Below are 26,105 nucleotides of genomic sequence, written 5' to 3'. Positions count from 1 at the left end.
GTCCCTTTGGAAAGAATGCGAAGAAAAATTGCACACACTGATTAGGTGACTACTCTAATCAGAGGTCGTCATTATATTTGGAGGTGATTATACGTCCAAATCATACTTAGAGTGCATAATTAGTGAAAAGTAAGCATCGGATTAAACAGAATTATGACAATCGAACCATTTGAAACTGACAACATAGGAAAAACTTGTCGTTTCATTCATGGAACCTAATTATGAAATTTGACTCGGACGATATAGTCATAATCTCCATAGTGGATATCCCTATTTTTTCTGAACAATAAAAAATAATTCAATGTTTATACATAATATTTAGAAAGAGTTCCAGTTTTAACCGAACAAATCAATCCGAACTCAATTGGGAAATACAAAACCTGAAGCTTGAACTTTTAAACGTAATCTTTTGTATTTATATATACAAAATCATTTATTCTTAAATTATATTTTGAAGAAAAGCTTCCGAATTTTCTGCATCGAGGTTCAACTTTTTCAGTCAAAATCAAGAAAAACGTGAAAAATAACAATTTTGAACTTTATTCATACTGCGTTTTACACCGAAACCGAACCACATTTCTATTCTGAGTTGGTTTAATATATAGCCCGGTTTTCGGTTCGGAAATTTCTGAAACCAAAAAAGACGGTCTCTGGTTTTCCAAAATCGAATCAATAAATACATCACTCAAATGAAATTTTTTAGAGTGGATTTCATGTGAGACCGTTTCACTGATCCTAATTCGTAAGACCGATCAAACTTATCCATATGCACAATAAAAATTAATATTTTTATCATAAAAAATAATATTTTTTCAGGATAACCCAAATAAGAGACTCGTCTCACAAATACGACTCGTGAGATCGTCTCACACAAATTTTTACCAATTTTTTAAGCAACCTACAATATTTATTTATTTTACTCGATGTGATTGTTTAAATATCTTAACACTACACCTCGGTGTTCCTTAAAATTAATATCAAAAGAGAAGGTTTTTTTTAAGACGATCTTACATATTTTTATCATGAAAATTAATATTTTTGACATAGAAAGAATTTTTTTTTATTAGTTGAGTCAAGTCGATATTCATATAATAAAATTAATTCATGAGACAATGATATCAAAATAAGGTGTAAAATTAACAGAATTTTTTAATTGATATGATAATAATATGTAGAAGAATCCAGCTCATAACACAAGCATCTTAATCACCAAACATTATTAAAATATTATAAAATATCAGGACCATTTTATTTATTTAATTCGTGTGCCGGCTTCTAGTGCTCTACAGTATACATTTACCGAAAAATCAATTAGTAATTTAGCAAAAGTCACCTGTACAATAAAAATTGTGTGATGCAATCCATGCCAAGAGAATATGGCGAATTTGGGTGACCCCACTAATTAAATATAATGGCAAAGATTTCCATTATTTGTGGCTATTTAGTGCATTGCGACTTATCAAAATTAAAGAATCATTAATAGGTAAACATAAATAAGTTTTTCTTATATCATATATCGTTTTATTTCGGAAACCAAATGTATTGTTTACTATGTGTTACGACTAGAAGAAGGTAAAAACACATGATATATGGATTTTTTTTTATGATTACGAATTCAAAGACCTTAGCTTAAAATTTTGTGTACTTTTAGTAAATTCCTACTTGTATTGGGTTGGTTGGGACATGGACATCGAGCACGCATGAATCATATGATTAAACAAATGAAAATAGCAACGGCGACATCGACACTCGGTCTTTCTCCCTGTCGGGTCGAAGCGACCCGCTTAGAAGCCTTGTTCACCCGAGACGGCCCGACCCATTTTATTATTACGGCTGCCTTCTCCTTCCACTTTTAAACACTTTTTCTCCTTTGTCTCTCGCTTGCAGAAAAGTTTATATAAGCAAACAATAAGTAGCTATCATTTGCTGTGTGGTTTTCACATTTGCTCGGAGTGGCTGCATCCATTGTTTTTTCTTCGGTTTTGCTCTATCCAACTCCGGTACGTGCAATCGAACTATGGATTCATATTGTTTATTTTGTGGTGTAATGCAAATATGCAATGCATTGATAATACGTATGCGCGCGGAATGAAGTTGTTGATTCTAGTTTTCGACGTTGTTTTGCGATGATTGTTTCCTTTTTTTGAAAAAAAATTCCCGATATTTTACCTGCCGTGGTCCATTTGCTGGCGAGTTTGTGAGTTTTAGTCAACTGCAGTGAATGCACGTGCCTCGGCCTTGGAAACATCCGTTTCTGATTTTGTTCAAATTATATAAGGTGGATTTTTATAGTTTTTCTTCGGATTTTTGTTTGAATCAACTGAACTAAGGTGGAGGACTGGAACTGAACAAAAAACCACAGTGCTTATGCCTTGAGCTTGCTGACGGTTGCTTTAGGTTGATTGACAGCTTTCCGTGAGAGTGGTGTCATAGATTTTTCCTAGGATGACGAGTTTTCTCGCTCTCTGATTTTAATTTTATGTTCTGCTTCTGACGTTGATTGCTGCATGAACTGGCTTTTGATCCTGTCATTGGTTTTTCTTACTGCAAGCACACGTTCATGATGAAATATATGCATTATATAGAACTAGATAGTCTGCGACGATGATATCACGATGACAAAATGCTTTCGTAAAACTGTACGATTTAGTAGAATTGTTCGTGTGGACCAGAAATGTACTCATCCCGCAGCTGTTTCGGGCTCAAGTTCTGGGAATTGATTTTTGTTGAGTATATCATTCTAGATATATGGTTTTCTCTTCTAATTCGATGGATAAACTAATCCAAACAGTATTCAGCTGCGTGTTAAAACGCTTGAAGTCTGAAATCTATATGATACCGACTGAAATTTTCTGTCTTGCTTGAGCAGTTAGATGCTGAAAACCACAATGGATCAAAAGTCTTGGCTTTGGAAGAAAAAATCTACGGAGAAGACATTATCTTCGAACATTTCTTTGAGCAGAAATGAAGAAATAACAGAGGTCTCATTAGCAGTTGTTTGTTCTCCGTCTTATCATTACAAGTTCAATGCCAACAAGGAATATACAGGGAACATGCATAATCCTCATTTATGTTTCTAAATCTCAATTCTCATATCAGCAATTAGGCATTGTTTTTTCCTCCAATCTTTATTGTTAATCACTTTATTCCACTGACCAAATTCTCTATTCGAACCAACTTGGTTAAAAGATGTGAAATTCGCAACATTTAATAAGATTCTCAGTGACAAAGTCTTATCACCCATTTCTGAGCTTTGACACAAGTACTTTTTTTTTGTTATTTCTCCCATCAGTTGTACAATTATGAGTCTAACTTGATTCAAACTTTAAATAAGCCCAGGAACTATAAAACGTTGTGTGATACTCGAAATTGATGAACCAAACTTGTTCGCCTTCAAGTATCTTGTTATTTGCTTAATGTTCCAAAAAATGTTTCAGCTGATGGAAAATTTTCTAACATGTTTTACAGGCACGGGAACTTCTTGCTGAGAAAGCAGAACTGGAAAGAGATCTTAAATTTCTAGATGACAAGCTTTCATCTACCCTCTCTGAATGTAACGCCAATGATAACATGGCAAAGACACAGATGAAAATTGCTCAAGAAGCTATTGCAGGTGATCTACTGCTAAAAAATATAGTAAATCACCGCCTATCTATAACTCGTAAAGTGGAATCTCTGGAATCCTTTCCTTGCAACTGTGTTCATAATTTGATATCCCCTATTTATTTATCTGTAGGCTGGGAGAAGGCAGAGTCAGAAGCAGTATCTTTGAAACAAGAACTCGATAATGTTTTACAGCAGAAAGCAGCTTCTGAAAAACGTTTGGGCCACATGGAAGCTGCATTGAAGCAGTGTACGCAGCAATTGAGGTTTGTTCGTGAAGAGCAGGAGAAAAGAGTTCATGGCGCAGTTGCGAAAACAAAAGAAGAATTTGAGAAAACGAGGATTAGTTTAGATGAAAAGCTATCAGAGGCTGTCAAGGGGCTTGCCAAATTAGATGCTGAGAATACTCATCTCAGTAAAGCTTTATCAGGAAAGGACAAGGTTATTGAAGATTTAAGTAAGTACAGAACTCGGGTAGAGGCTGATCTTAATGCCCTTATGTTGAGAGTAGAATCTGCTGAAAAAGAGAAAACTTCTCTGAAATACGAGGTCCGTGTTCTTGAGAAGGAGCATGACATCCGGAATGAGGAGAGGGAATTTAATCGTCGAACGTCTGAGGTCACTCAAAAACAACTACAGGAGAGTGTAAAAAAAATTGCAAAGTTGGAGTCAGAATGTCAAAGGCTACGCCTCCTTGTCCGGAAACGGTTGCCTGGCCCTGCTGCTTTGGCTAAAATGAGGAATGAAGTCGAAATTCTTGGAAAGGATCAAGTGGAGATAAGGAGAAGAAGGCCAAATTATTCTCTGATTAGTTCAGGGAACTTTCACGTTAACGTGCCTTCTGACACACCAAGCAAAAGGATCAATTCCCTGACCGAGCAGTTGCATGTGATGGAAGAAGAAAACAGAATTCTAAAAAGTGCACTTCTCAATAATTCAAGTGAACTCCACTCTGATAGAACCATGTGTGCCCGTACACCTTTCAGACTATCACTGGCTGGACAGATAGACGAATCACTTGAAGGCCAAACAACTGCAGAACAAGGTCATCAATGTTTCTTTCCAGAATATTCTCTGGCTGCCTCATCTGATATGGGAAGCGGTGACAAAGTCAACTGTGAGGAATCTTGGGCTTCTGCTTTGATATCAGAACTTGAGCAATTCAATAATAAGAAACAATTGGGTACGCCATCTCACAGAAACATGGGAAGTTCAGACATGAATCTTATGGCTGATTTTGCTGAGATGGAAAAGTTGGCAGTGGTATCTGTCAATTATCCGGCTGGAAGTTCTCATCATTCCTCTGAGGCAGGTCATGAGATTACTGGTCCCTCAGGAAGTCCATCTGGCGGGCATTCTTCACCAGCACTAGATATGGAGATGGTTCCAGTTTACGATTTTCAATCAGAATTATTAATCTCTGGTCAGGGAATTCAGTCGGACAACCTAGAAGACGATAGAGTTCCTGGGAAGCTTGGAGACGTGCTTAAAATGCTCTGGGAGCATTGCCATATATCCAAAAGAAACCCTCATGAAGTACTAGAAGAGATCAGAGTTGCCTTGTCACAGAACCACAGCTCAAACGCTAGAGGAGGTACAGATAACAATGATATGTCAAATTCCCATAAAGTAAATGGGAATGTTTCTCTGGTATCACCAAATAAGTCTTTAAGTCCGGATGCTTCCGATACAAGTAATGGAAATGATATCTCAGTGAAACGAGAGAGTGACCAAATTTTCCAGTCGAATGTGAGCATAGCTGTACACAAAATTCTTGAACTCCTTGAAGGAATTAACGCGCCATCTGATGATAATTGTGTGGCCGAGTCTCTATCAGGGATGGCCGATAAGCTTTTATCATATAAGAATACAAAAACCCCGGCAGGCTACATTGTTCGAGTGTTTCAGTGGAAAGCTGCTGAGCTCACAACTATTTTGCGACCATTTGGTCAGACTTGCAATGATTTATTGAATGGGAAAGCTGATCTCCAACGATTGGTTCAACTGGTAGCTTCAAGTTTTGAATGGGTAATGAATCACTGCTTTTCGGTTCAAGATGTTTCGAGCATGAAAGATGCCATCCGTAATCATTTGGATTGGGATGAATCAAGAAGTGAGAGTGAAATGGACAATGGATCAGCAAATAACTTAGCAGATTCTAATCAACTTCATACCAAGAGAGAAGAGATGCCATATCATCACGTGGTTTATCCTCTCAGTAGGCACAACGGTTCTCGCCAAACAGAGGCACTTAAGCAGAACACAAATGAAGAGTGTGAAAGATTAAGTATTGAGTCTTCAAATAAGCAATCTTCACTTGTTGGTATGGAAGGCAAGCCTCAATCAGATACGGTGAACTTCAGGATTGAACTTCAAGAACCTAAATTCATTGTTGAAAATTTGCGCTCAGAGGTGGTAACAGTGGAGCAATCTAAGGAAAAGATCGTAAAAGAAGATCTTGAGACTCAGCTAATGGAACCCAGTCTTGAAGAGGGAAAATCTCATCAAAATACTTCACATTTAGAAACAGAGGTGGAAAATAATAAACAATATCGTAGAACGCCGGAGGAAACATGCCATGACATAAAGATACAACTACAGAGGTATGCAATTTTGTTCTGTTTTCTTAGCACGCACATGATATAGTTTCCAGCAGGCTTTCCAGTTTCTAAATTTGATTTGATTTCAGCATGACGAGCAATGAAGTTCCCGTTGCCAGAGAGCACTTTGATAATCAACTCCGAACTGTAAGTTTTTATTTCAATCCATTAATAGCACACCTGAGGTCTTTAAAGCACATTTGGAGTTCAAAGCATCCTTTTTAGGCATCCAATTAATTCACCCTCAAATTTTGTGTTACTCAACTCATTTTTCGAAATTGTTCATTAACTTCCTCCTGCCCATCATAACGATATTGGTCTCGTGACTCTTATTAAGTTTTACATTGTTCATTGAAATCCGTAGTACTATTATTTCATGCTAATATCAATTTGACCTGATAGGAACTGGAGATCGCTGCAGCTTCAGAAAAATTGGCAGAATGCCAAGAAACTATCCTAAATCTCGGGAAGCAATTGAAAGCATTGGCTTCACCTATTGATGCATCTCTTTTTGAGAAGGTAACATTCACACCTTCCGACACTGTTGTTACCAATGTGTCCACTCTCCATAGGAATTCTAGCCAGAGATCCTCTCTAATAGATAAAATGCAAGCTGAGGATAATGATCAAATCAATGGTTTTCCCACCACCAACAAAGATACTCAAAATGTAAACAATAATCCTTCTGTTAGTATCATTACGGTAGTAGAACCTTGGCGAAAGTTGGGTGATCCGAACGGGAACAATCTTCTCAAAGAAGATAAAAACACGGTTGCTTCCATGGCTATTGTCCCGATTAAGAAAACAGAAGGTAAAAGTTTTTTGAAAAAAATGTTTTGGTTAAAAAAGAAAAGTAGTGGCAAGGAAGCACCCTTCCTATAAGCTTCACTCAAGCTGTTGGTTTTTTGGGACAATTGGTTGAATTACAATGGATGCTTGTGTTGGTTAAAGTGGCTAAATTAGTACTTCAGGTGCTTATCTTGCAGAGTTGGTTGTCAAATGAAATATCGATTCCTGGGTGCTGCATTGTTTTGTTTTCATGTCTACTTAGGATATTGAAAGCTAGAGAGCATAAGAGAGGACTGCAAATTCTGTGTTTTGCACGAGTCTTGACTCTTGGGGTGTGAGTGTGTGTGTGTGTTGTATAAATAACATTTCACATTTCGAAGACAGTTTCAATATACTACATTGCATGTCCTTCATTTCATGGATTCCAACATAAAATTTCTTTTTGTCTCAGCATTTTGTTACTTCTAAAAAATTATATATAGCAATTGTAAGAAATTTAAGGAGTGTCAACACAAGATAATGTTTGTAAATATTTAAAAAAATATGATAAATAATTTTTTTTTATAAGTTGTACCACTTTTTAAAAATATTACATTTTGTAAAACATTTACCAACCAAATTATGAATTTTCATCTTTAAAATGCAATGCGTTTTGACCTTGCTTAGTACACAAACCCAATACCTGAAACCTTCAATTCTTACAATTAATTTAATGACGGAAACTCGAGACATATCAACCTCCATAGTTCGAGCTGCGAACAGCGCCTCAACGGAAATCCATTTAGATTAGTAGCTCCCCGAGGTTCGACGTATACGGCAATGATTGAGTGAGGACCGGTTCGGGTAATAAACCGACGGGTCAACCCTAAGGATATTCACAATAAAAAGTAATACTTTTAGCATAAAAAGTAATACTTTTTCATGGATTACTCAAATAAGAGATCTGTCTCACATATACGACTCGTAAGACCGTCTCACACAAGTTTTTGTCCGGGAAGATTACATTTTTCTGGGACCCAAACCGGGGAGAATGGACATTGAAATTTGTTCATGAAATATGTGAGCACGTGAAGTTCAGATTTGCACGTAGAAAGTTACCGAGTGTTCTTCGGTTCTTTGTTCTTGAACCAGTTTGTTTTCTGTGTCCAGTAGGTGGAAGGTTCGATCCTGGGTGTGGGGACAGTGCCCACACCCAGGATCAAGGGTTGAGATTCATATCATGGGGAAAAAAAAATTAAAAAATAAAATAAAATTGGGCCAGAAAAAATTCTGGCCCTTGGATGTACCTCGGCAGGCAGTGCCTGCAGGGGTAGGGTGAAATAATCCCCAGTAGGTATGTAGTTTTAATAAATTCGCCATCGGATGTTAATTTATGGGGCTAATGGCATACGGAAAAGTTTAAAATACATAAATTTTCTTAAAAAATATTATAGATTTATATATATACATATTTAAATCATGCACCATTTGATTTTGTATTAAAAAAAATTCAATCACGATTACCCTATTTGTCAGAGTTTTATGTCAGTTAATTTTACACGTCGTTTTTGTCTCTTCATGTTTGATATCTAATTCGACGTGATCAAGAAAACTGTGCGCATTTTCCATAAACACCAAAATGACAGCTAATTTGGTGGTATGCATATTTTTGTGGTGTTCTCAATTGTATTGTAACGACTCACTGTCCATAAACACCAAAATGAGTATACAACCCCTCATTTTGGTATTATCTTATCAATTTTTTAATTTGTTATACTTCTTTAAAAAAAAAATTGTCATGTAATCAAGGGCTACTCATTAGTGGTATAATGAAAGATATTTCTCGATTTCAATCGAGAAAATATTTAAATTCAATCTCAGCTGATCGTATGAACGGCCAAACCCTCATATAGCACGAAAGAGATAGACAACTAATTGATGAGAGTAGAAGTGGAGTTAGACATGGCCAAGGACTGAGTTTGAGCCGGAACTGGCCCATGGCCAACGGGCCAGTTAACCGAGTCAATGAATTTGACCTGAAATTGCCATAATGCAGCTTGATTACGATTTACGGGTAGAAAAATCATCGACCCGGTGTGTCAAATGGATCATACTATTTTTTTATGAAAAATATTAAAATGCAGTGAACTTTGTGCAAACTATATCTTCTTTGTTGAAATTATAGGGATAAAATTTTTAAGAATTTAAAAGATTGACTTCTCATTTTACAGACTTGCAATCTCTTCTATTTTACTGAATTTTCGATGTAAGACAATGCATAAGGATTGGAGTCCCATGTCGGATTTTTTGTGAAGGAGAAATGATTGAAATACTATAAAACGAGAAACATATCCCTTATTCTTAAATTGTGATTCGTAATTTCACATTTCAAATATTTAAAGATGAAAAGAGTTTATCCTTTTTTTCAAACTTTTTAAAAAAAGTAAAAAAATGTCAAATCGGACTAGAAACCGGCGGTTAACCAGACTCGGAGCTGGACACGAACCACTAGTTTCGTGACCCAAACCATAGAATCGGCCACGGTTGGGCCGGGTAAGGGTAGGGATTTTCTCGACCCGAACCTGACCCCTGACCATGTTTAAATGAAGCAGCTCTTTCGAAGTTAATTATATAATAATTTATTTCACCAAGAGGAAAAAAATGATTCAAAAGAGTATAGGAAGGCTAATATATATATACAGTGAAAAAGTAAGATTACCGACGTAGAAGCTATCATTTTCACTTAAATCAGTAATATTACAGAATAAATATATTTCTGATATAAAAGTTTATACTTATCATTCGAATCAACGTATATTATACAATATTTTTTTACAACATAAGTAACAAAAAACGATTTCATTGCCATGAATATTAATAGTTTGGATATAAAAATTAATATTTTTTATAACTTATATCAGGTTAAAGATTCATCTCACAAAGTTGATATGTAACATGATTTCACATGAATTTTTGTAATATATATCAGCTGTCAATGAAGACACATTGCGTGAACATAATAGTAGTACACATTAAATAATATTTTGTTATTATAAATTTTTTTTATCATATATAGAGTTGTCAAAACGAGCAGTACGGTGGATCGGCACGCAAATAGCCATCTTGACAGCTTGGGAAAACCTAAGCTACCTACATATTCGACGGGACGGGGCTTTCGAGCAAACTCACCAATCTTTACTCATATTTGGTGGTTGGAGAGGATTGGCTCGCAGCCCAGCACAATCCACTATTTGATTGTGCAACGGACAAACCTAATTCGTTTTGAAAATTCTATGTATATAAATAATTGTATTTGAAATGAAAGGAAACAAAATAAATATAAAAATATTTATAAATATGTTAAGGATTAAATCATGTGTATAGAAGAATAATCAAAGAGAGAAAATCGGAGAGAACTAAAATGATTGAAATTGGAAGTTACGTGGATGTTTATAGAAGGTTTTATCAATCTATATCTATATTATTATTATCTATAAAATGTGGACGAGGGAAAAGTTTTTTAATTGTGAACGGACACAATTACCCTTCACATGTTCACTTATTTCAATTATTAAGTAACATATGTGGTAATTTCACCTTTAGTCTATTTACATTCTTATATTGCTTAATCAATTCAAATCATTGTATTTGTATTGTTATTTTAGTTCAATTTAGTCCTTAATATGATATATCATTATTCCAAATTCTTATAATTTGTTTTGATCTATCTTTTTTCGAACGAAATGTTGTTTGATGGATTTGATCACGTTATGCAAAAATTTAAAATATTTTTACTATTAATTTATTTTTTAGTTATTTAGAATATAGATTCACGTGCGGATGCACGTGTTTTTTTGCTAGTCTATATCTATATACCTATAAAAGTGTGGATGATAGACAAAGTTTTTTGATTGTGATTTTACTACATTGCCCAAAAACTATGCATTGTTTGTATTAATTGCATGGGCATTGGTGGAAAAAATATATAAAATTTAGGGACAAATTTGGGATAATGGATTTGTAATGTATTGATTATGTATTTAATTGAGGTATTTATTTTTTTGAAATCATTAAACACATGAGGATCATAGTATTTTTATTTTTTTAATAGAAAATTGTAAAATAAGAAATTTTGAAAATAATATTACATAAAAATTGAATCGATATTCGATAATAAAAAATATATTAGAAAAATAATATTTTCTTCATACATAATTCTTACAAAAAATATTAAAAAGAATATATATTTAACTATTATACTTATAAAAGTACAAAAAGAATAACAAAATTTTCCTTGTAAATTTTCTACTATTCTCATAAATTGTGTATTGTTAGATTAATTGCATGAAAATTACACAATCATTAAATACATAAAGATTAAAATAATGTTTTTATTTTTTAATAAAAAATTGCAACATAAGAATCTTTGAAAATAATGTTACATAAAAATTGAATAAATATTTTATAATAAAAATACATTAGAGAAATAATATTTTCTTGATACATAATTCTTAGAAAAAATATTAAAACAATAGTATATAAAATTTAGGGACAAATTTGGGATAATGGATTTGTAATGTATTGATTATGTATCTAATTGAGGTATTTATTTTTTTGAACTCATTAAACACATGAGGATCATAGTGTTTTTATTTTTTTAATAGAAAATTGTAAAATAAGAAATTTTGAAAATAATATTACATAAAAATTGAATCGATATTCGATAATAAAAAATATATTAGAAAAATAATATTTTCTTCATACATAATTCTTACAAAAAATATTAAAAAGAATATATATTTAACTATTATACTTATAAAAGTACAAAAAGAATAACAAAATTTTCCTTGTAAATTTTCTACTATTCTCATAAATTGTGTATTGTTAGATTAATTGCATGAAAATTACACAATCATTAAATACATAAGGATTAAAATAGTGTTTTTATTTTTTAATAAAAAATTGCAACATAAGAATCTTTGAAAATAATGTTACATAAAAATTGAATAAATATTTTATAATAAAAATACATTAGAGAAATAATATTTTCTTGATACATAATTCTTAGAAAAAATATTAAAACAATAGCTTTTTTTAATTTTAAAAAATCATTAAAAATATTAAAAGAATATATATTTAAATATTATACTTATAAAAGTGTAAAAATAATAACAAAGTTTTTCATTGTAAATTTTCTATCATCCCCTTAAATTGTGTGTTGTTAGATTAATTGCATGGAAATTTTCTACATAATTTATGGGAAATCTATGCATTAAAAATGAATATATGTTTGATAATAAAAATATATTTTTTTTATCTATAAACCTACGTAAGTGTAGATAATTGACAATTTTTTCAATTGTCAAAAGATAAAAATGACATCCTCATCAATACAAATCCAAAAATTCAATAAAGATATATTTGTAAATTTCTAATTGTTGTAAGTGTAAAAAGAAAATATCAATTTTTTTTATTTATTCCACCTAATATATAATTAATTAGTAGCCTAATTATTCCACATCATATATAATTAATAGTCTAACAATTCCTAATGAATTATCAGTACAATATACATTGATTGTAATAATTTATATCACTTCAAGAATAAAATGTAATTCCTAAATTAACTTTCTCAAATAATCCATCTTTATACTAAGTTTAAATATTTTATCTTTTTAATTTTCTTTCTACATGTTATTTTATTATTTTAATGCAATTTTGTAATTATATTTTAGTGTAGTTTCTAATTAAGTAATAAATTATAGTATCACATGAAGATATAAGAAAAAAATAATTATATATGCAATAGTACAATAACATGATAAGTATATAATAATATAATAATGTGAAATTTAATACTAATATATTTTATTATTTTTTAACTAAGAATTGAAAGTAAAGAATTTAATAAATTATTTATTAGAATTTATATCAATAATTATGAATTTTAATATACTAATAATATCATAAAATACGAATCTGATAGAAAAATTAAAATAGTTAGCTATAATAAGAAGTTTAAATATTTTAGTCGCACTTATAAATATATATATTTATATATATATATATAAGACAAAGTCTTTTAGTGGAATCCTTTTTACAAAGGAAGGAGTGACGTGTGAGTGTTTTACATCCATAAAATTCCCGTGTCTTTACTATTCACAAGTTTTTACATTTCAAACTAGGCAAAAACTTGTATGAAACGGTCTCACGGGTCGTATTTGTGAGACGGATCCCTTATTTGGATCATCCATGAAAAAGTATTACTTTTTATGCTAAGAATATTACTTTTTATTTGAATATGGGTAGGGTTGACCCGTCTCACGGATTAAGATCCGTGAGACGGTCTCACATGAGACTAACTCTTCAAACTATATCTTGTTGTTTAGATTGTCAACTGGTTGAAAATATCATTAGAAATATTGAACCGTCTTTCACACTTTTCACGTGGTTAATATTTATAATCGTTTGAGAAAATCTTTCAACCGTGTAAAAAATGATTGAAAACAAATTTTAAAAGCAAATTTTGAGTATTATAGGTTATATTTTATTATCAATTATTATTATTTCATTAGTTTTGATAATATTTTGACAAGTTAATCATAAATATTTTAAATTGAAAATTATTTGTCCTTAGTGTGCTTCACTTATATAAATTATGATTTATGCATTTATAAAATCCATAATCTGGTTGATTTTTAGGTTATTATACCTTATACGTGGTTCTTAGATATATATATTTTCAAAATTTGTTTCAGTTCAATTCATTCTATATATTATGCTAATTATAATTTATTATATAACATAAAATTAACGACTTGAATTTCAATTTGAGAAACAATTTTGAAAGTAAAGTATATAAGTTCTTAATTAATTTATTCGTCTAATATGACAAAAGACTAAATCAATATAAATAAAAAAATGAATCAAATTATTTTTAAAAAAAATCAAATTTTAATTTTTATTAAATAATTAATATTTACGTGCATCGCACGTGCTTCTTGCTAGTACACCAAAATATGCCTATCACAAAAACATCAAAATATGCTATATAAGGGATTTCACTTTAACATGGTCATAAAAACTCACGTTATAGAGATATCTGACCTATTCATAAAAAATATTTCATTTTATTTCAAAAATAGTTTTTTTACTGTAAAAATATCGCTTTTTTAATTATGTTATGAAAAATATATTTTGTAATATATGATGATTTGAATTAAAAATATTTGATTAATGAAAAATATTACTTTTTGTTTTCAAAATTATATTGTTTACTGCAAAATTATCATTTTTTTGTTAGTTATGTTATAAAAAATATTGCAGAACCTATATTATTTGAGTAAAAACTATTATTATTATCTCAAAAATATATTGTATAATATAAGCTGATTAAAGTAAAAAAAATTAAAAAATCAATATATCCAGAATGTCCTCGTATCTAGTATTTATTTTATAGACTGTATTTACGTGATTGACTTGGACAACCAAACTCGTTAAATTGTTACCGCCCCCAGTTTCGCAAATTCTTCAAACTATGTATGTCATATGTTAAGTCAAAGGACATTTATGTGCGCATTTAGATTTTACAAAGTTTCAAAATCTCAATACAAAATGGTAAAAGAAATTTATGTGTGTAATTAGATTCAAAATCTCAATATAGAATGATGAAAGATGACCACACTCTCTGTTCATCTTCTTTCTTTGGTTGGCACGTGTGTGTGTATGTACAAATATGGGTATTTATGCGTGAGCCAAGCTGAGTTCTCTGCTGGGAAGCGCCAAAAACTGCCACCCTTTTTCCTTTCGTTTTTCTCCCACGCATACAAGCACAAAAAATCCCGAGAAAGAATCCTAAATTTGTTTTTCTTTAATTTTTTTTTTAATTTGTATCCTAATTCTTGATCATGCTTGTAGATATGGAAGGAGGAGAATATGAAGCAGTAATTGAACGTCTGCCTCTTGATTTATTGGCCCACATATTTACCATCTTGACTTGCTTCAGAGATATGGCTCGGTGAGTTGATTTTATTTGTAAAAATATTCTTTTGGGTTGAATTATTTTGTGTATTTATGTTTGTGTGTGTATATTTATGTATGTAGGGCAAGCCGGGTGTGTCGGAAATGGAGGCAAGGAGTGAAGGAATCTTTGGCTCGGAGGAGAATTCTCAGTTTCTCTGGGTGGAAAATGGACGATGAATCTACTACAAGATTGGTTCTTTTAGCTTATGGTCTCAAAGACCTGGATATGTATGCAATTTTATTTTTTATTCTTTTTAACCGATCATTGAAATTCTGGGCTGAACTGTGGTGGTTGAATTATAGTCTTTGATTCCTTGAGTTGGGTGTTCCTAGTTCCAGAGCTAATTTTCTCTCTGAAGAGTCAGTAGGATAGTTTTACAAGCCACCTGTACAATCATTTCTGCGATGCACCTATAATTTTTTTAGAAGGATTACATATTAAAATTCAGATTTTGAAATGTAAATTTTTTAGAAGAATTACAAAAAAATCCAGATCTTTTTGGTTTAAAATGATCAGTAGTCCCCCCTCACATCAACTGGATCTGTCCCTGTTATCACGTCTGCTTGTAGAATAATAGAGTAATCTGTCCATTTTCGATCAGAGTTACTGGAAACCTTCTAACATATGGATATACTGAGATTCTCCTAGTCCTAGTTCTTAGTAGGAATCTGCATAGTTTGATAAAACTGGCAATGGAGTAAAGTTCACGGAATACGTTTCAGTTATAAGATTATAAACGTTATGATATCATGAACCTAGACCATGTATTAAATTTTGTTTCCCTATGTTTCTTGGAAGATGATAGAATCTGATATGAAGATTGGATATTATCTAATGAATCTTGATACCTTTGGTATGTGGTACAGATCAAGAAGCCGTTGGGGTTGCATGATAACCGATTATGGATTGTACCAAATGTCTAATGCAAAATGTATTGGAAACCTTTCTTCAGTTTCTTTGTGGGGTGTGGCAGCAATTACAGATAAAGGAGTTGTTCAACTTGTATGAATTCTGTCGCTATTTTTTTCTGATCGTACTCCATTCTTGAACCAAAGTTTAAGCATTTGCATAGCATCTGAATTGATGTTTTTTCCTTGCAGATTTCGAGAGCTACTTCACTACAACACCTGAATATTGGTGGTACGTTTATTACGGATTCATCCTTAATCGCCATTGCAGAGAGCTGTCCTCAATTGAAGGTACACACTATTGCACTAGTAAAGGAAAATTTGTGTTTATCAATATGGGTTTGCAAAACTTTCGAATATGAGTGCCGTGAAATTCCATACAAAAAAATTGGAAATATTTGGGAAGATTGGTGTTATTTGCATTTCAGTTAATGTCAAATACACTTCAGTTTATTAATAAAAATTCTTGTGGTTTTTTCTTTTCAATAATTAGCTTGGGCAACACAAAATATATTGCAAAATGCAAATAACGTTCACACTTTAAAGAAAGCTTGGGACTTTAGTCTGTTTTCTTCGTTCAGCTGAGGTTCTCTTATCTACTAAATTTCCTTCGTTTTCATCAAAGTAATAAATTTTTAGCCGAAAGATTCAAATATATTGATCAAATGATCTATCTGTATATCTAAAAGTGTAACAAAGAAATGACCAAATGTTGCAAGTCTATAGAGGTACAAGATCTTTTGAGCTGATAATATTGTCATTATCTTCCCCTTTTCCAGAGTATAGTGTTATGGGGTTGTCGCCATGTAACTGAGGATGGACTTCTAGTTCTTGTAAATAAATGTCGAAAGCTCGAATCCATCAATGTATGGGGTATTAAGATACATTTGGATTGCTTCATTGGTATGCTTACGATCAGTCCAGCTCTTCAGATACAACCGAAAGGAATATTAGGTGATGGAAGATCCCACCCGAGGGCAGTTTATTAAGGCTTCTTTTTCTCATTGAAAAGTGTATAGGCTTATCATCTTTGTATATATGTAAATTCGCTCAGAAAAGGCCAGCATTCAAGAACCGCGAATGGTTCGTTATTCAATTTATCAATAATCTGGTTATTTTGTTTATCTGTTTTTTATTTTATGAAAACATTGTAATATTGAAGCCATTGCTAAGACTTCCGTGGTCCATTGATTATCTCTGTACATACTTATTCGAGAGTACAAGTTAAATTTTTGTTAAAGACATGAAATGTTCTTTACAACTTCATTGAAACTTAGGTCATACGTGTGTAGTTTGATTCGTCGTATGTTAGAGATGGATTATTTTGTGAAATTTGTTGGGAGTTTGTTGTATCAACAATTTTTGTTCTCTTTGATGTGAGTGGGGACTTTGCAATACTACTTTTAACAGTATGTAGCACTTATGTGTTTCCCAGTATCCTCATGCTTTTGCCAACATAAAATAAAAATGTCGGATTGGCAACTCAGAGAAAAACTTGGATTTCAGTAAATTTCCATGATTCAAATGAAAATATCAAGTGATTAAATACTTATCTTCTATTACATTGACAAAATATTCAATCTTATCTATCTAATAACAGAACATAACTCCTTTGTATATTGTAAGTCTGTAAAACTCATTTCATAACACCTCAGTCTGCTTTGATACAATAAGCTCCACATATGGCATACCGCTGTTGGATACACATCTGGCTCAAACCAAATTCGGTAAACACTTTTTATATTTCGACTTCTATGGACTGAATGGTTAAATCCATTATTTGTCATGGTCACAAAAACGAAACGGACACAAGAAAAAGTAACAGGCATATAAACGATATGGAAGGGACTATGATGGCTGAAGCGTAGCTCGTTAACTGAACTGAACCCGAAAAGCTTCCATCAGTTGCAGTGGCAGGTGGAGTTGTGTTGGACACAGAAACAGTTTTGCAACTTCCAAAAGGTGCTCCGGCCTGCAACAAGTCCTTTTAGTATTAAGCTACTCAATTTTGTTTTGTATGACTAGTGGTCGATCAAAGAAAAATGTTTCAAAATTTTATGGTCTAATTTTTTAAAACAAGTTTTGCCCCCAAAATTTATGAGTTACTCTTGCCCACTTTTCCAAAATTCCTAGATCCGCCCTTGATAAGTGGGGCAGGAGCCGGTGGACAACACCAAGTATCCCCAAAAAGCAAGTTTAAGGACTTGCAAAGCTGAAATAAATCAAAGAGGTATAGAGGCGCTCATACTTGTTTTGCAAGTTGAATTTTTCCAATGTGTGACAATTCAATAAGCAGTTCAATGAATCACAAGCTTCTCAACGGAAAAAAAATCTAATTTCAGATAGAGCACCAGGTTTGAAATGGATCAATAATCATATCACAATAAACTATTCATAATTTTCAAATTCATACATAAAATCTAAGCTACTCCAAATGTATGTTACTATGCCCAACTTTAATTCAAAAGAATAAAGATGAAAACGATAATTTACGTGCAAATTATAAATCACTTTTTATCCAGATTAAACCAATCCATTCATAAATTTCTCAAAGCTCTTGATGAACGAGACAGCCAACTTTCATTATACATATATTATAGCTCTTAATGATTCTGCATCAGCTACATTTTCTTATTTTGCGACTCTCACTATTTTCTTGAAGTAATGAAATTTTCAGGAGAGAGAGTTTAGAAAAACCTGGCAAGCGTACACCGTGCTACACCCACACAATGACTGACCATTCATATGATCCAAAACATCGAAAACACCTCCTCCATCACTTCTCTGCACATTGGAACTAATGGTAATGCTTACAACTAAAATTATACATTTAATACGTTTCTTCAAGTTTAAAATGTTAATACCATGTAAAAATTCACAGCTAAAAAATTAGGCATCATATTCCTGGCTGATTTATAACAGGTCGCAGCCATATCAGTTACTGGGGAAGAATGCTCTTTGCAAGCTTCAGTTTGAACTGGCATGGTTGGAAAGTAGTTCATTAGAAATAGAGAGGCAGTTCTTGAATTGAGTGGCTTTGATTCCTTTCTGTTCGGGCATGAACCAGGTATAATTCCAGGGTCTCCAGCTGAAACACATAATTGGATCAAGATTTCTATTGAACAAAACAACACTTCAGTCAAATTGGTATTCTACTAACTGATACTTACGCTCATTTTCCACCACGTACTTCCACTGGTACGCAATTCCTTCAGTAGCCTCCTTTGAAGAATCAGAAGTGAAAACCAGTAGACGATAATTATTTCTTACCATGTTATTAATAGTCGGCCAATCTTCTCCCTTTTTGGGCATCCTCGAAACCGGATACCAATACTTGTCCAAACCAGCATCGGCGAACACCCTTGTTAGCCCTTTCGGCGAATGAACATAATCTTCAATTATGATAGTAACAATCTCTGTAGGATTCTGAGTTAGGAATGCTTCCACTTCTCTCAGTGTATTAATTGCAGGTTCCTAAAATATTTGAATTTTTTGAAAAACACATTACAAAATCGTTTCGAACAAATTATGTTCGATATCGCACTACATAAAACTAAATTTATCGGAGAAAGGAGGCCAGAAATTACAAATGAAGTGAAGTTGTAGCATTGGCCACGGAATGAATGGCATAGCCAGATGTCGTTCTCGAAGTCATACATATCCAGCATAAGTCCCCTTACTCCATTCTACGTAAAATTCAAATAAATACAAAAAAGAATATGAATGGATAACATAGAAGCAATTGTTCTTATCTTTAAAATGTAATAAAAAGGCATACAATTTGCATACCCTCAATTGATTAGTAACAGTGTCTTCTTGATTAAAAAAAGTAAGTCTTTGGGCACCAGTCAATAAAGGAGCATCCACACGGGAGAAGGCATTATGTGCCACTAGCCAAGAGTACTTGTTAAAGGGCAGCCCACTAATCTATCTTATTCAGCATGATACACAACCACAAAGTAATTACTACCAAAACTCAAAATCAAGAAAACAAGTACGGAATTCCTGAATACTAATCACTAAACAAAGACAAATAGAGAAGTTAAGATCAGCATTCGTTACAATAGAAGCTGGTGCAGTGGCTTGACCCCTAATGCAATAAGGTTGATTCTTGCCAAGTGAAGGGCAATTCCCACAATATAGACCAGGCCCACAGTCAGTAGCAGAAACACACGATTCCAGGAGCTGCCCAAATTCTTAGAAGACTCAGCTCATTTACAAGGGACAAGATGCCAAGAAATGTAAGGATCCACGCAAAAATACCGAAAGAAAGGAATGAATCAGTTGAAATACCTGACAATTGCCATTGGAGCAAGCGGTGGAGGTGGGGACGAACAGAGGTGAGAAGAAAATAAATAACAAAACTTGCACTAGAGAAAAAAGGCGCCCAATGGGAAAAATTGAGCTTGGCTTCATACTGCAAAGCTCCGCCAAACATGCCAACATCGGGTGTCGGGCAGTGGCAGTGGCAGTGGGGAAAATCAAATTCATTCGAACATAAAAATAAGGAAGTCTCTCTACTAAAAAAATATAATAAGGAACTAAATCTCGGTCTTTTTTTTTCATTTGAAACGGAAGTCTCGGTTTTGAAATAAAAACAGGCAAGGACAGAGGAATTCTCTTTTCTTTTGAAATGGAAGTCTCGATTTTAGAACCCTATGTCAGATATTGTCTGTGCTCGAAAGAAAAAACGGGAAATTTGGGTTCAATCCCCAGTCGTCATTTTTTTTTGTGTTCAGTCTTTAGGTACTTTTTTAGTACCACATTTTCACATGAAGTGTACCATATTTCCACATGAAGTGTACCACATTTTGTATGACATAATACCACAATTTTGTGGGTAGGGAGTGAAGTCAAAGAAATGTCTTCATTGGGGATTTTTCACCAACTTCCCCAAGAAAAAATCTTTACTATTTCACACAAAATCTCAACAACGCTTAATTATTTTGAAGTTACGGATCTATTGTTGACGGAATTGGTAAAATTAGTCCAAAATCATTGTCGTTGTGTGGGGACTGAGTGGTAACTCATCTTCTTCAATTTTTGGGACTAATTGGATCAATTATGTATGCTACTTTGATAAAAAAAAATTATAATATCAAACATTACTAATCAAAAGGTATACAAGCATACAACTAGTTAAGTTTCTTTATTATACAAGATCAAATATAAACTCTACAACACATGATCAACTTACAAACTTATTCCAAATTACAAGTCACATAACTAGTGTTTGTTTTTTTCCATCACTACAAATCTAGGGATAAACCACCAGTTTCATATCGGTGTTGATCACCACGCTAATCTTCACTCACGCTAATCCTCACTCATTCAAGCTCTTTTCGGTGCTGATCATGTCCCACCTGTTGCCATGCACACATACAAACACGACAACAGCCGGATAACTCCGGTGAGAATAGAATTCCCAGTATAAACAATGTATACATGTATGTCATACAAACATATACAACACACATAACATGTATTAAAAACATGAATCCAAGTCTAGAAACATATATCAAAACCATACTCTAAATCAAACTCTTTAACTCTTAATCTTTGACTCGACTCTTTTTCTAAGTCTAAGGATCTCGTTTTGAATAAGAACGTAACAAATCTCCCACCTACTCTCCCATTTGGGGTGGCGGTACGTTCCTATTCCCGGACTTCGGCTCTCTCTATATTGAATATCTACAATAGGAGTCGATCTTCTCTTACGCACAACAATATAAACTGAACGTCCGGTTACTTGGCACCTCTACCAAGTATTCATCTATCTTATGTACATTTCTATAACTCAATAGACAAAATATAGACATATCAAAGTATAAACAATCTAGCATGTGGTTTTAGGAAATTCAAATCGGATCTAATTCGAGTAATTTTTCCCGGTTCAACATTGGATTATACATTTCTTTGTTCGTTGGATTCTTTGTTCGTTCTTCTTTCGATGGTGAAGTTGGATTCTCGACGTAGAAGCTGTCAATACCAATCTGAAATGACAATTGAGAGGCATGAAATCACATACAACTCAATGTACTTACGTGATAGGCTTAATATTCGGTCTAGATTTATTCAACGGCATAACGACATCATTTCGATATATCGATAACTCAATCATCAATAGATTCAATGTCACGACTCATCATCATCAACCAATATCATACACAAGTCACAAAATCTGTGTAATCCCACTCACATATATGCTAAAAATTCATAACAATTGCATATGATATATGTTCTTCAATCCGGTCTTGATTATACGATGTCTACTATGTCAAGAACACCATATATCAATAATATTTGATTATGACAATATACTAATTTCAAATCATAACATAAATCAATAAAACTTACGTTCAGTTGAAGCTCTCGTCGATAAGAACACAATACTGAAGTCGGATTGAAAATCGGACGAATGGATTTCACAAAATCACAATTCTAGTATCAAGAATCGAAACTTTGCCCCGGAGCTTTCTTATTCTTTCTCCGTAGCAACTGAATGAGACAGTATATATATATATATATATATATATATATATATATATATATATATATATATATATATATATATATATTGCATCGAAAAGGGCAAGTGGCTTCCTCTATGCACTACATGTCTCGCGCATATGCGCGACCTTCCTCGGCGCATATGCGCGAGACATACTGGTCTCAGCAATTTCCTTCTCGGCAGCTCGCGCAAATGTGTGCCCTTCTTCCTCGCATATGCACGAGGTTCTCTGGACTTGCCATTGATCAACACACTTCCTCGCGCATATGCGCGCCCAGTCTCGCGCATATGCGTGAGGTCCTCTGCCTGCCTCGCGCATATGCACGTATCAGTGCCGCGCATATGCGCGAGGGGTATTGTCCTCGCACATACATCATCACATGCAATCTCATTTTGTGTCTCAGTTGGCTTTTTCACAATCATATCAATTCATCAATCAATAATTGCAGAGTAACAGATAAACAAATCCAGGACATTACACGTTGGTTCCAAAATATTTAGAATATCTTGGAACTAATCCTATCTACTACCCGAACCGGTAATAGATGGACGAATTCTAGGTTAAGGGTTAGACAAAAACTTGTGTGAGACAGTCTCACAGGTCGTATTTGTGAGACGGATATCTTATTTAGCCATCCATGAAAAAATATTACTTTTTATGCTAAGAGTATTACTTTTTATTGTGAATATGGGTAGGATTGATCCGTTTCACAGATTAAGATCCGTGAGACGGTCCCACATGAGACCCACTCTAAGGGTTATTGTTGGAGAAGAACGAGGCGTCCTAGGTTGGTGCTTTGACCACCCAACTCGCATTGGTGAAGTCGAAGCATGAAAGGCATAGCATCTCGCGCTAGGATGGTTCTTTTCGGCCTCCCCGAAGCGAAACAGAACAAAAGAAATAGGAGATCAGAGTTGGTCATGCTGAGACAGTAAAAAATCACCGACCCAAGCATGACGTAAATATGGAATATTAAAAAAAAATTCATCTGGTAGAAAAACAATTATTTTTATTATGTACTTTGAGTTGAGAAAATATATCATACAAAAAGATAAATATAAATGAAACATTGATATCTACATTAAACATTTAAAATTCATCATAATTTACTAAAATGAGTAAGTCTTTTGTGATACAATCTCACGAATTTTTATTCGTTAGACGGGTCAACCACGCCAATATTTACAATAAAAATAATATTTTGGCATAAAAAGTAATATTTTTTCATTGGTGACCCAAATAAAATATTATTCTCACAAAATTGACGCGTAAGACCGTCTCAAATGAATTTTTGTGTACTAAAATATATTCGGAATATTCTGGATCTTCCTTGAAACTTGAGCTTGCAAATCCATCTATCACTCAGGCAGTCTTTGTTTTGTTGCCACAAAACAATCCTGTAGAAATGTTAGCTCCAGATTTAAATTAGTTTTTTGTTCGCCATTGATTCAACCACATGTTGAAAATGTTAATTCAGAAGCAACATTTGAAAATTGAAATTCTAAGACGTCTCTTGCAATTGCCCCTAAAGCTGGATATAGTTACGAATTTACTCCCCACCATTCTAGAACATCGAAAAATTCCAGAGTATGAAAATATCGACTTAAATAAATATGTATCTCACAGGACTTTATTGTTGTAACATATTTTTTTAAATTTTTTTCATTTCAAACATTGAAAGAAGTTGATTGCTCTCATTTTGTTTTTTTCTTTCGCTCTTCCTTTGGGTTCGACTGGTTACTCGCTCCACATTCTTTGCTAACTTACAAATCGAACAATTCTTGAAAAGAATGTATGATTGACTTTTTTTTATTGTTAATATTCTTCTTAAGAAAGTTATCATAATATTCAAAAAAAAAAAAATATAAGCCACCTTGACTTCGAATAGGGTCAAACAAAGTTGCTGAGTCATGTACAATTGAGATAATCTCTCAATATTTTAAAATTTTATCTTTCATACTTGATGCAAAATCACTCCTAACAACATCGGTACGATAATCAAAAATTTTTAAAAACATATTAAAAACATAGATAGGAACATAATTGCAGTAGAGTAGTCGACGTCAGAAAATTTTTTGGTTGCCTCTCTAAGAATTCACAACAAATAAACACAGTTACTCAAAATATCTCATTCAGAGTCAATAAATACTAAAACTTATGCCGCAATATTGTTGTAATATAGTGTAAGTAAATCTTTAAAACATAACAGATATTAAGCAATCGATACAAAAATATTCATCGAGTTTCAACAAAAATAGGAAATTTCTTATATGTAATTTCGTTAGCAATGACTAGCGTTTTTCAATCACACTCATATTTTCTTTTACATAATAATTTCTCATATACTTTGAAATTTTCTATTGTAGTAGATATGCATTCATAAAAAACATAGACATGCATTCATCAAAAACATATTTAACATTTAAGTTGATAATATTACATGCACCAACATTTCGTAACCAATTTAACGAATTTTCGAGATATTTTTTTTGTAACGATAACGCTTTTAGTAGTTAAATAAATAATTTATTGTTGGGTTGTTGGGTTGGTTCTCGCAAGTGACTTTAAAAGGTGAAACACTTCTCCATATACACGTGAATAAATGAATGTTTTAGGTAATCATTTCTTTTTAAAATATGAGTTCGCTTAATAACCAACTCTCACCTTACTCCCCGTGTACCCTTCGACTGTCTATATAGTATATATGCTGAAACAAGAAAATAATTAATTAATTTTCTTTAAAAATACAAATTTTGTAGTCTTTTCGTACCCACCCACAGGTGTACAAATGTTTCATGCTCTTAGTGATGGTAAGAGAATGGCAGCCACCGAGTTGATACATATACCATGTTTGAAATTTCCGAGTTTACTTGGATCAGGAGTGTTAAAATCAAACACAACTCATCAACCCGACACGGTTCAACCAAAAAAAAATAAAGTTTGGGTTTAGTGTTTTTGGGTTCGGGTTAGATCAGGTTAGACACGATAGCTGACCCAAAAAAATGATCGGTTGTATTGGGTTCGGATTGACCTGAAAATTTAATTTTTTAAAAAATTAATAAATATTGTCTATATATATTGTATGTCTGAAAAAATATTTATTGTATATTTATATCATAAATTTTCATAATTTAATATTTATTTTGAACATTTTTTTTTATTTTTTAAATATTTGTTTATTTGATTTAGTAAAGATATTTTATTTTTCTACCATTAAACTTTCATATTTAAATCATACATACAAGAGAGATTTTGTTAATATTTGTTTAAATTAAAATATTATTATTTGAATTTTATTTAATTTTCTTTAAAAAATAAATAAAGAATCAAAATCGGGTTGATTCGAATTCGAGTTGGCTCAGGTTCAGGTTGGGTTCGGGTCAACAATTTTTGAATAGTACTAATGTTCAACCCAACGCAATCCACCCAAATTAACACCCCTAACCCGGAGTGTCACCATTAGGTAAACAAAAAAATGGTAATGAAATGGAAAAAAAAAAAAAAAAAAATCGAATTAAGGTTGCACCAATTAAAGCCAAAATTTAGGCTGGCACAATACAAGTTTCTGAAAACTAGCCTTGTTATTTGTGGGGCCCCATGAGGATGGGTCCAGGCTTTACTAGGCACAACCATTTCAAGCCAGATCAGGCAGCGAGTTTCCTGGGCCCAACGGCCCTAGGACTGATATACG

General features: G+C 32.9%; 3 protein-coding genes across 4 annotated transcripts; 2 read left to right on the top strand and 1 right to left on the bottom strand.

Moving 5' to 3' along the window:
* The first annotated feature begins 1,792 nt into the window (after positions 1 to 1,792).
* Positions 1,793 to 7,405, top strand: LOC140838236 (filament-like plant protein 7). 2 transcript variants are annotated; one of them, XM_073204400.1, is made up of 6 exons: positions 1,793 to 2,000; positions 2,870 to 2,981; positions 3,469 to 3,613; positions 3,737 to 6,206; positions 6,293 to 6,350; positions 6,606 to 7,405. In XM_073204400.1, the coding sequence occupies exons 2-6, from the start codon at positions 2,874 to 2,876 to the stop codon at positions 7,083 to 7,085; spliced, it is 3,261 nt and encodes a 1,086-aa protein (XP_073060501.1). In that variant the 5' UTR covers positions 1,793 to 2,000; positions 2,870 to 2,873; the 3' UTR covers positions 7,086 to 7,405. The 2 variants fall into 2 exon arrangements, with proteins under 2 accessions (XP_073060501.1, XP_073060502.1); XM_073204401.1 differs by lacking the exon at positions 2,870 to 2,981.
* Positions 7,406 to 14,550: 7,145 nt separating this feature from the next.
* On the top strand, positions 14,551 to 17,026 carry LOC140838237 (F-box protein At5g67140). The gene is made up of 5 exons (XM_073204402.1): positions 14,551 to 14,988; positions 15,075 to 15,221; positions 15,861 to 15,996; positions 16,095 to 16,193; positions 16,682 to 17,026. The coding sequence occupies exons 1-5, from the start codon at positions 14,879 to 14,881 to the stop codon at positions 16,889 to 16,891; spliced, it is 702 nt and encodes a 233-aa protein (XP_073060503.1). The 5' UTR covers positions 14,551 to 14,878; the 3' UTR covers positions 16,892 to 17,026.
* A 470-nt stretch (positions 17,027 to 17,496) lies between these two features.
* On the bottom strand, positions 17,497 to 20,587 carry LOC140838235 (PI-PLC X domain-containing protein At5g67130). Its single transcript, XM_073204399.1, has 8 exons — positions 20,196 to 20,587; positions 19,965 to 20,087; positions 19,692 to 19,829; positions 19,490 to 19,588; positions 19,073 to 19,376; positions 18,767 to 18,990; positions 18,600 to 18,686; positions 17,497 to 17,874 (listed from the first exon to the last, which is right to left on the bottom strand). Exons 1-8 carry the CDS (start codon positions 20,466 to 20,468, stop codon positions 17,692 to 17,694), a joined length of 1,431 nt encoding a protein of 476 aa, XP_073060500.1. The 5' UTR covers positions 20,469 to 20,587; the 3' UTR covers positions 17,497 to 17,691.
* Between the last annotated feature and the right edge of the window lie 5,518 nt (positions 20,588 to 26,105).

The sequence above is a fragment of the Primulina eburnea genome, chromosome 8 (assembly GCF_022965805.1).
Source record: "Primulina eburnea isolate SZY01 chromosome 8, ASM2296580v1, whole genome shotgun sequence".
In the NCBI taxonomy this organism is placed as follows: Eukaryota; Viridiplantae; Streptophyta; class Magnoliopsida; order Lamiales; family Gesneriaceae; genus Primulina; species Primulina eburnea.
Note: the sequence above shows the minus strand (reverse complement) of the source record. Positions and strands in the feature narration are given on the sequence as shown.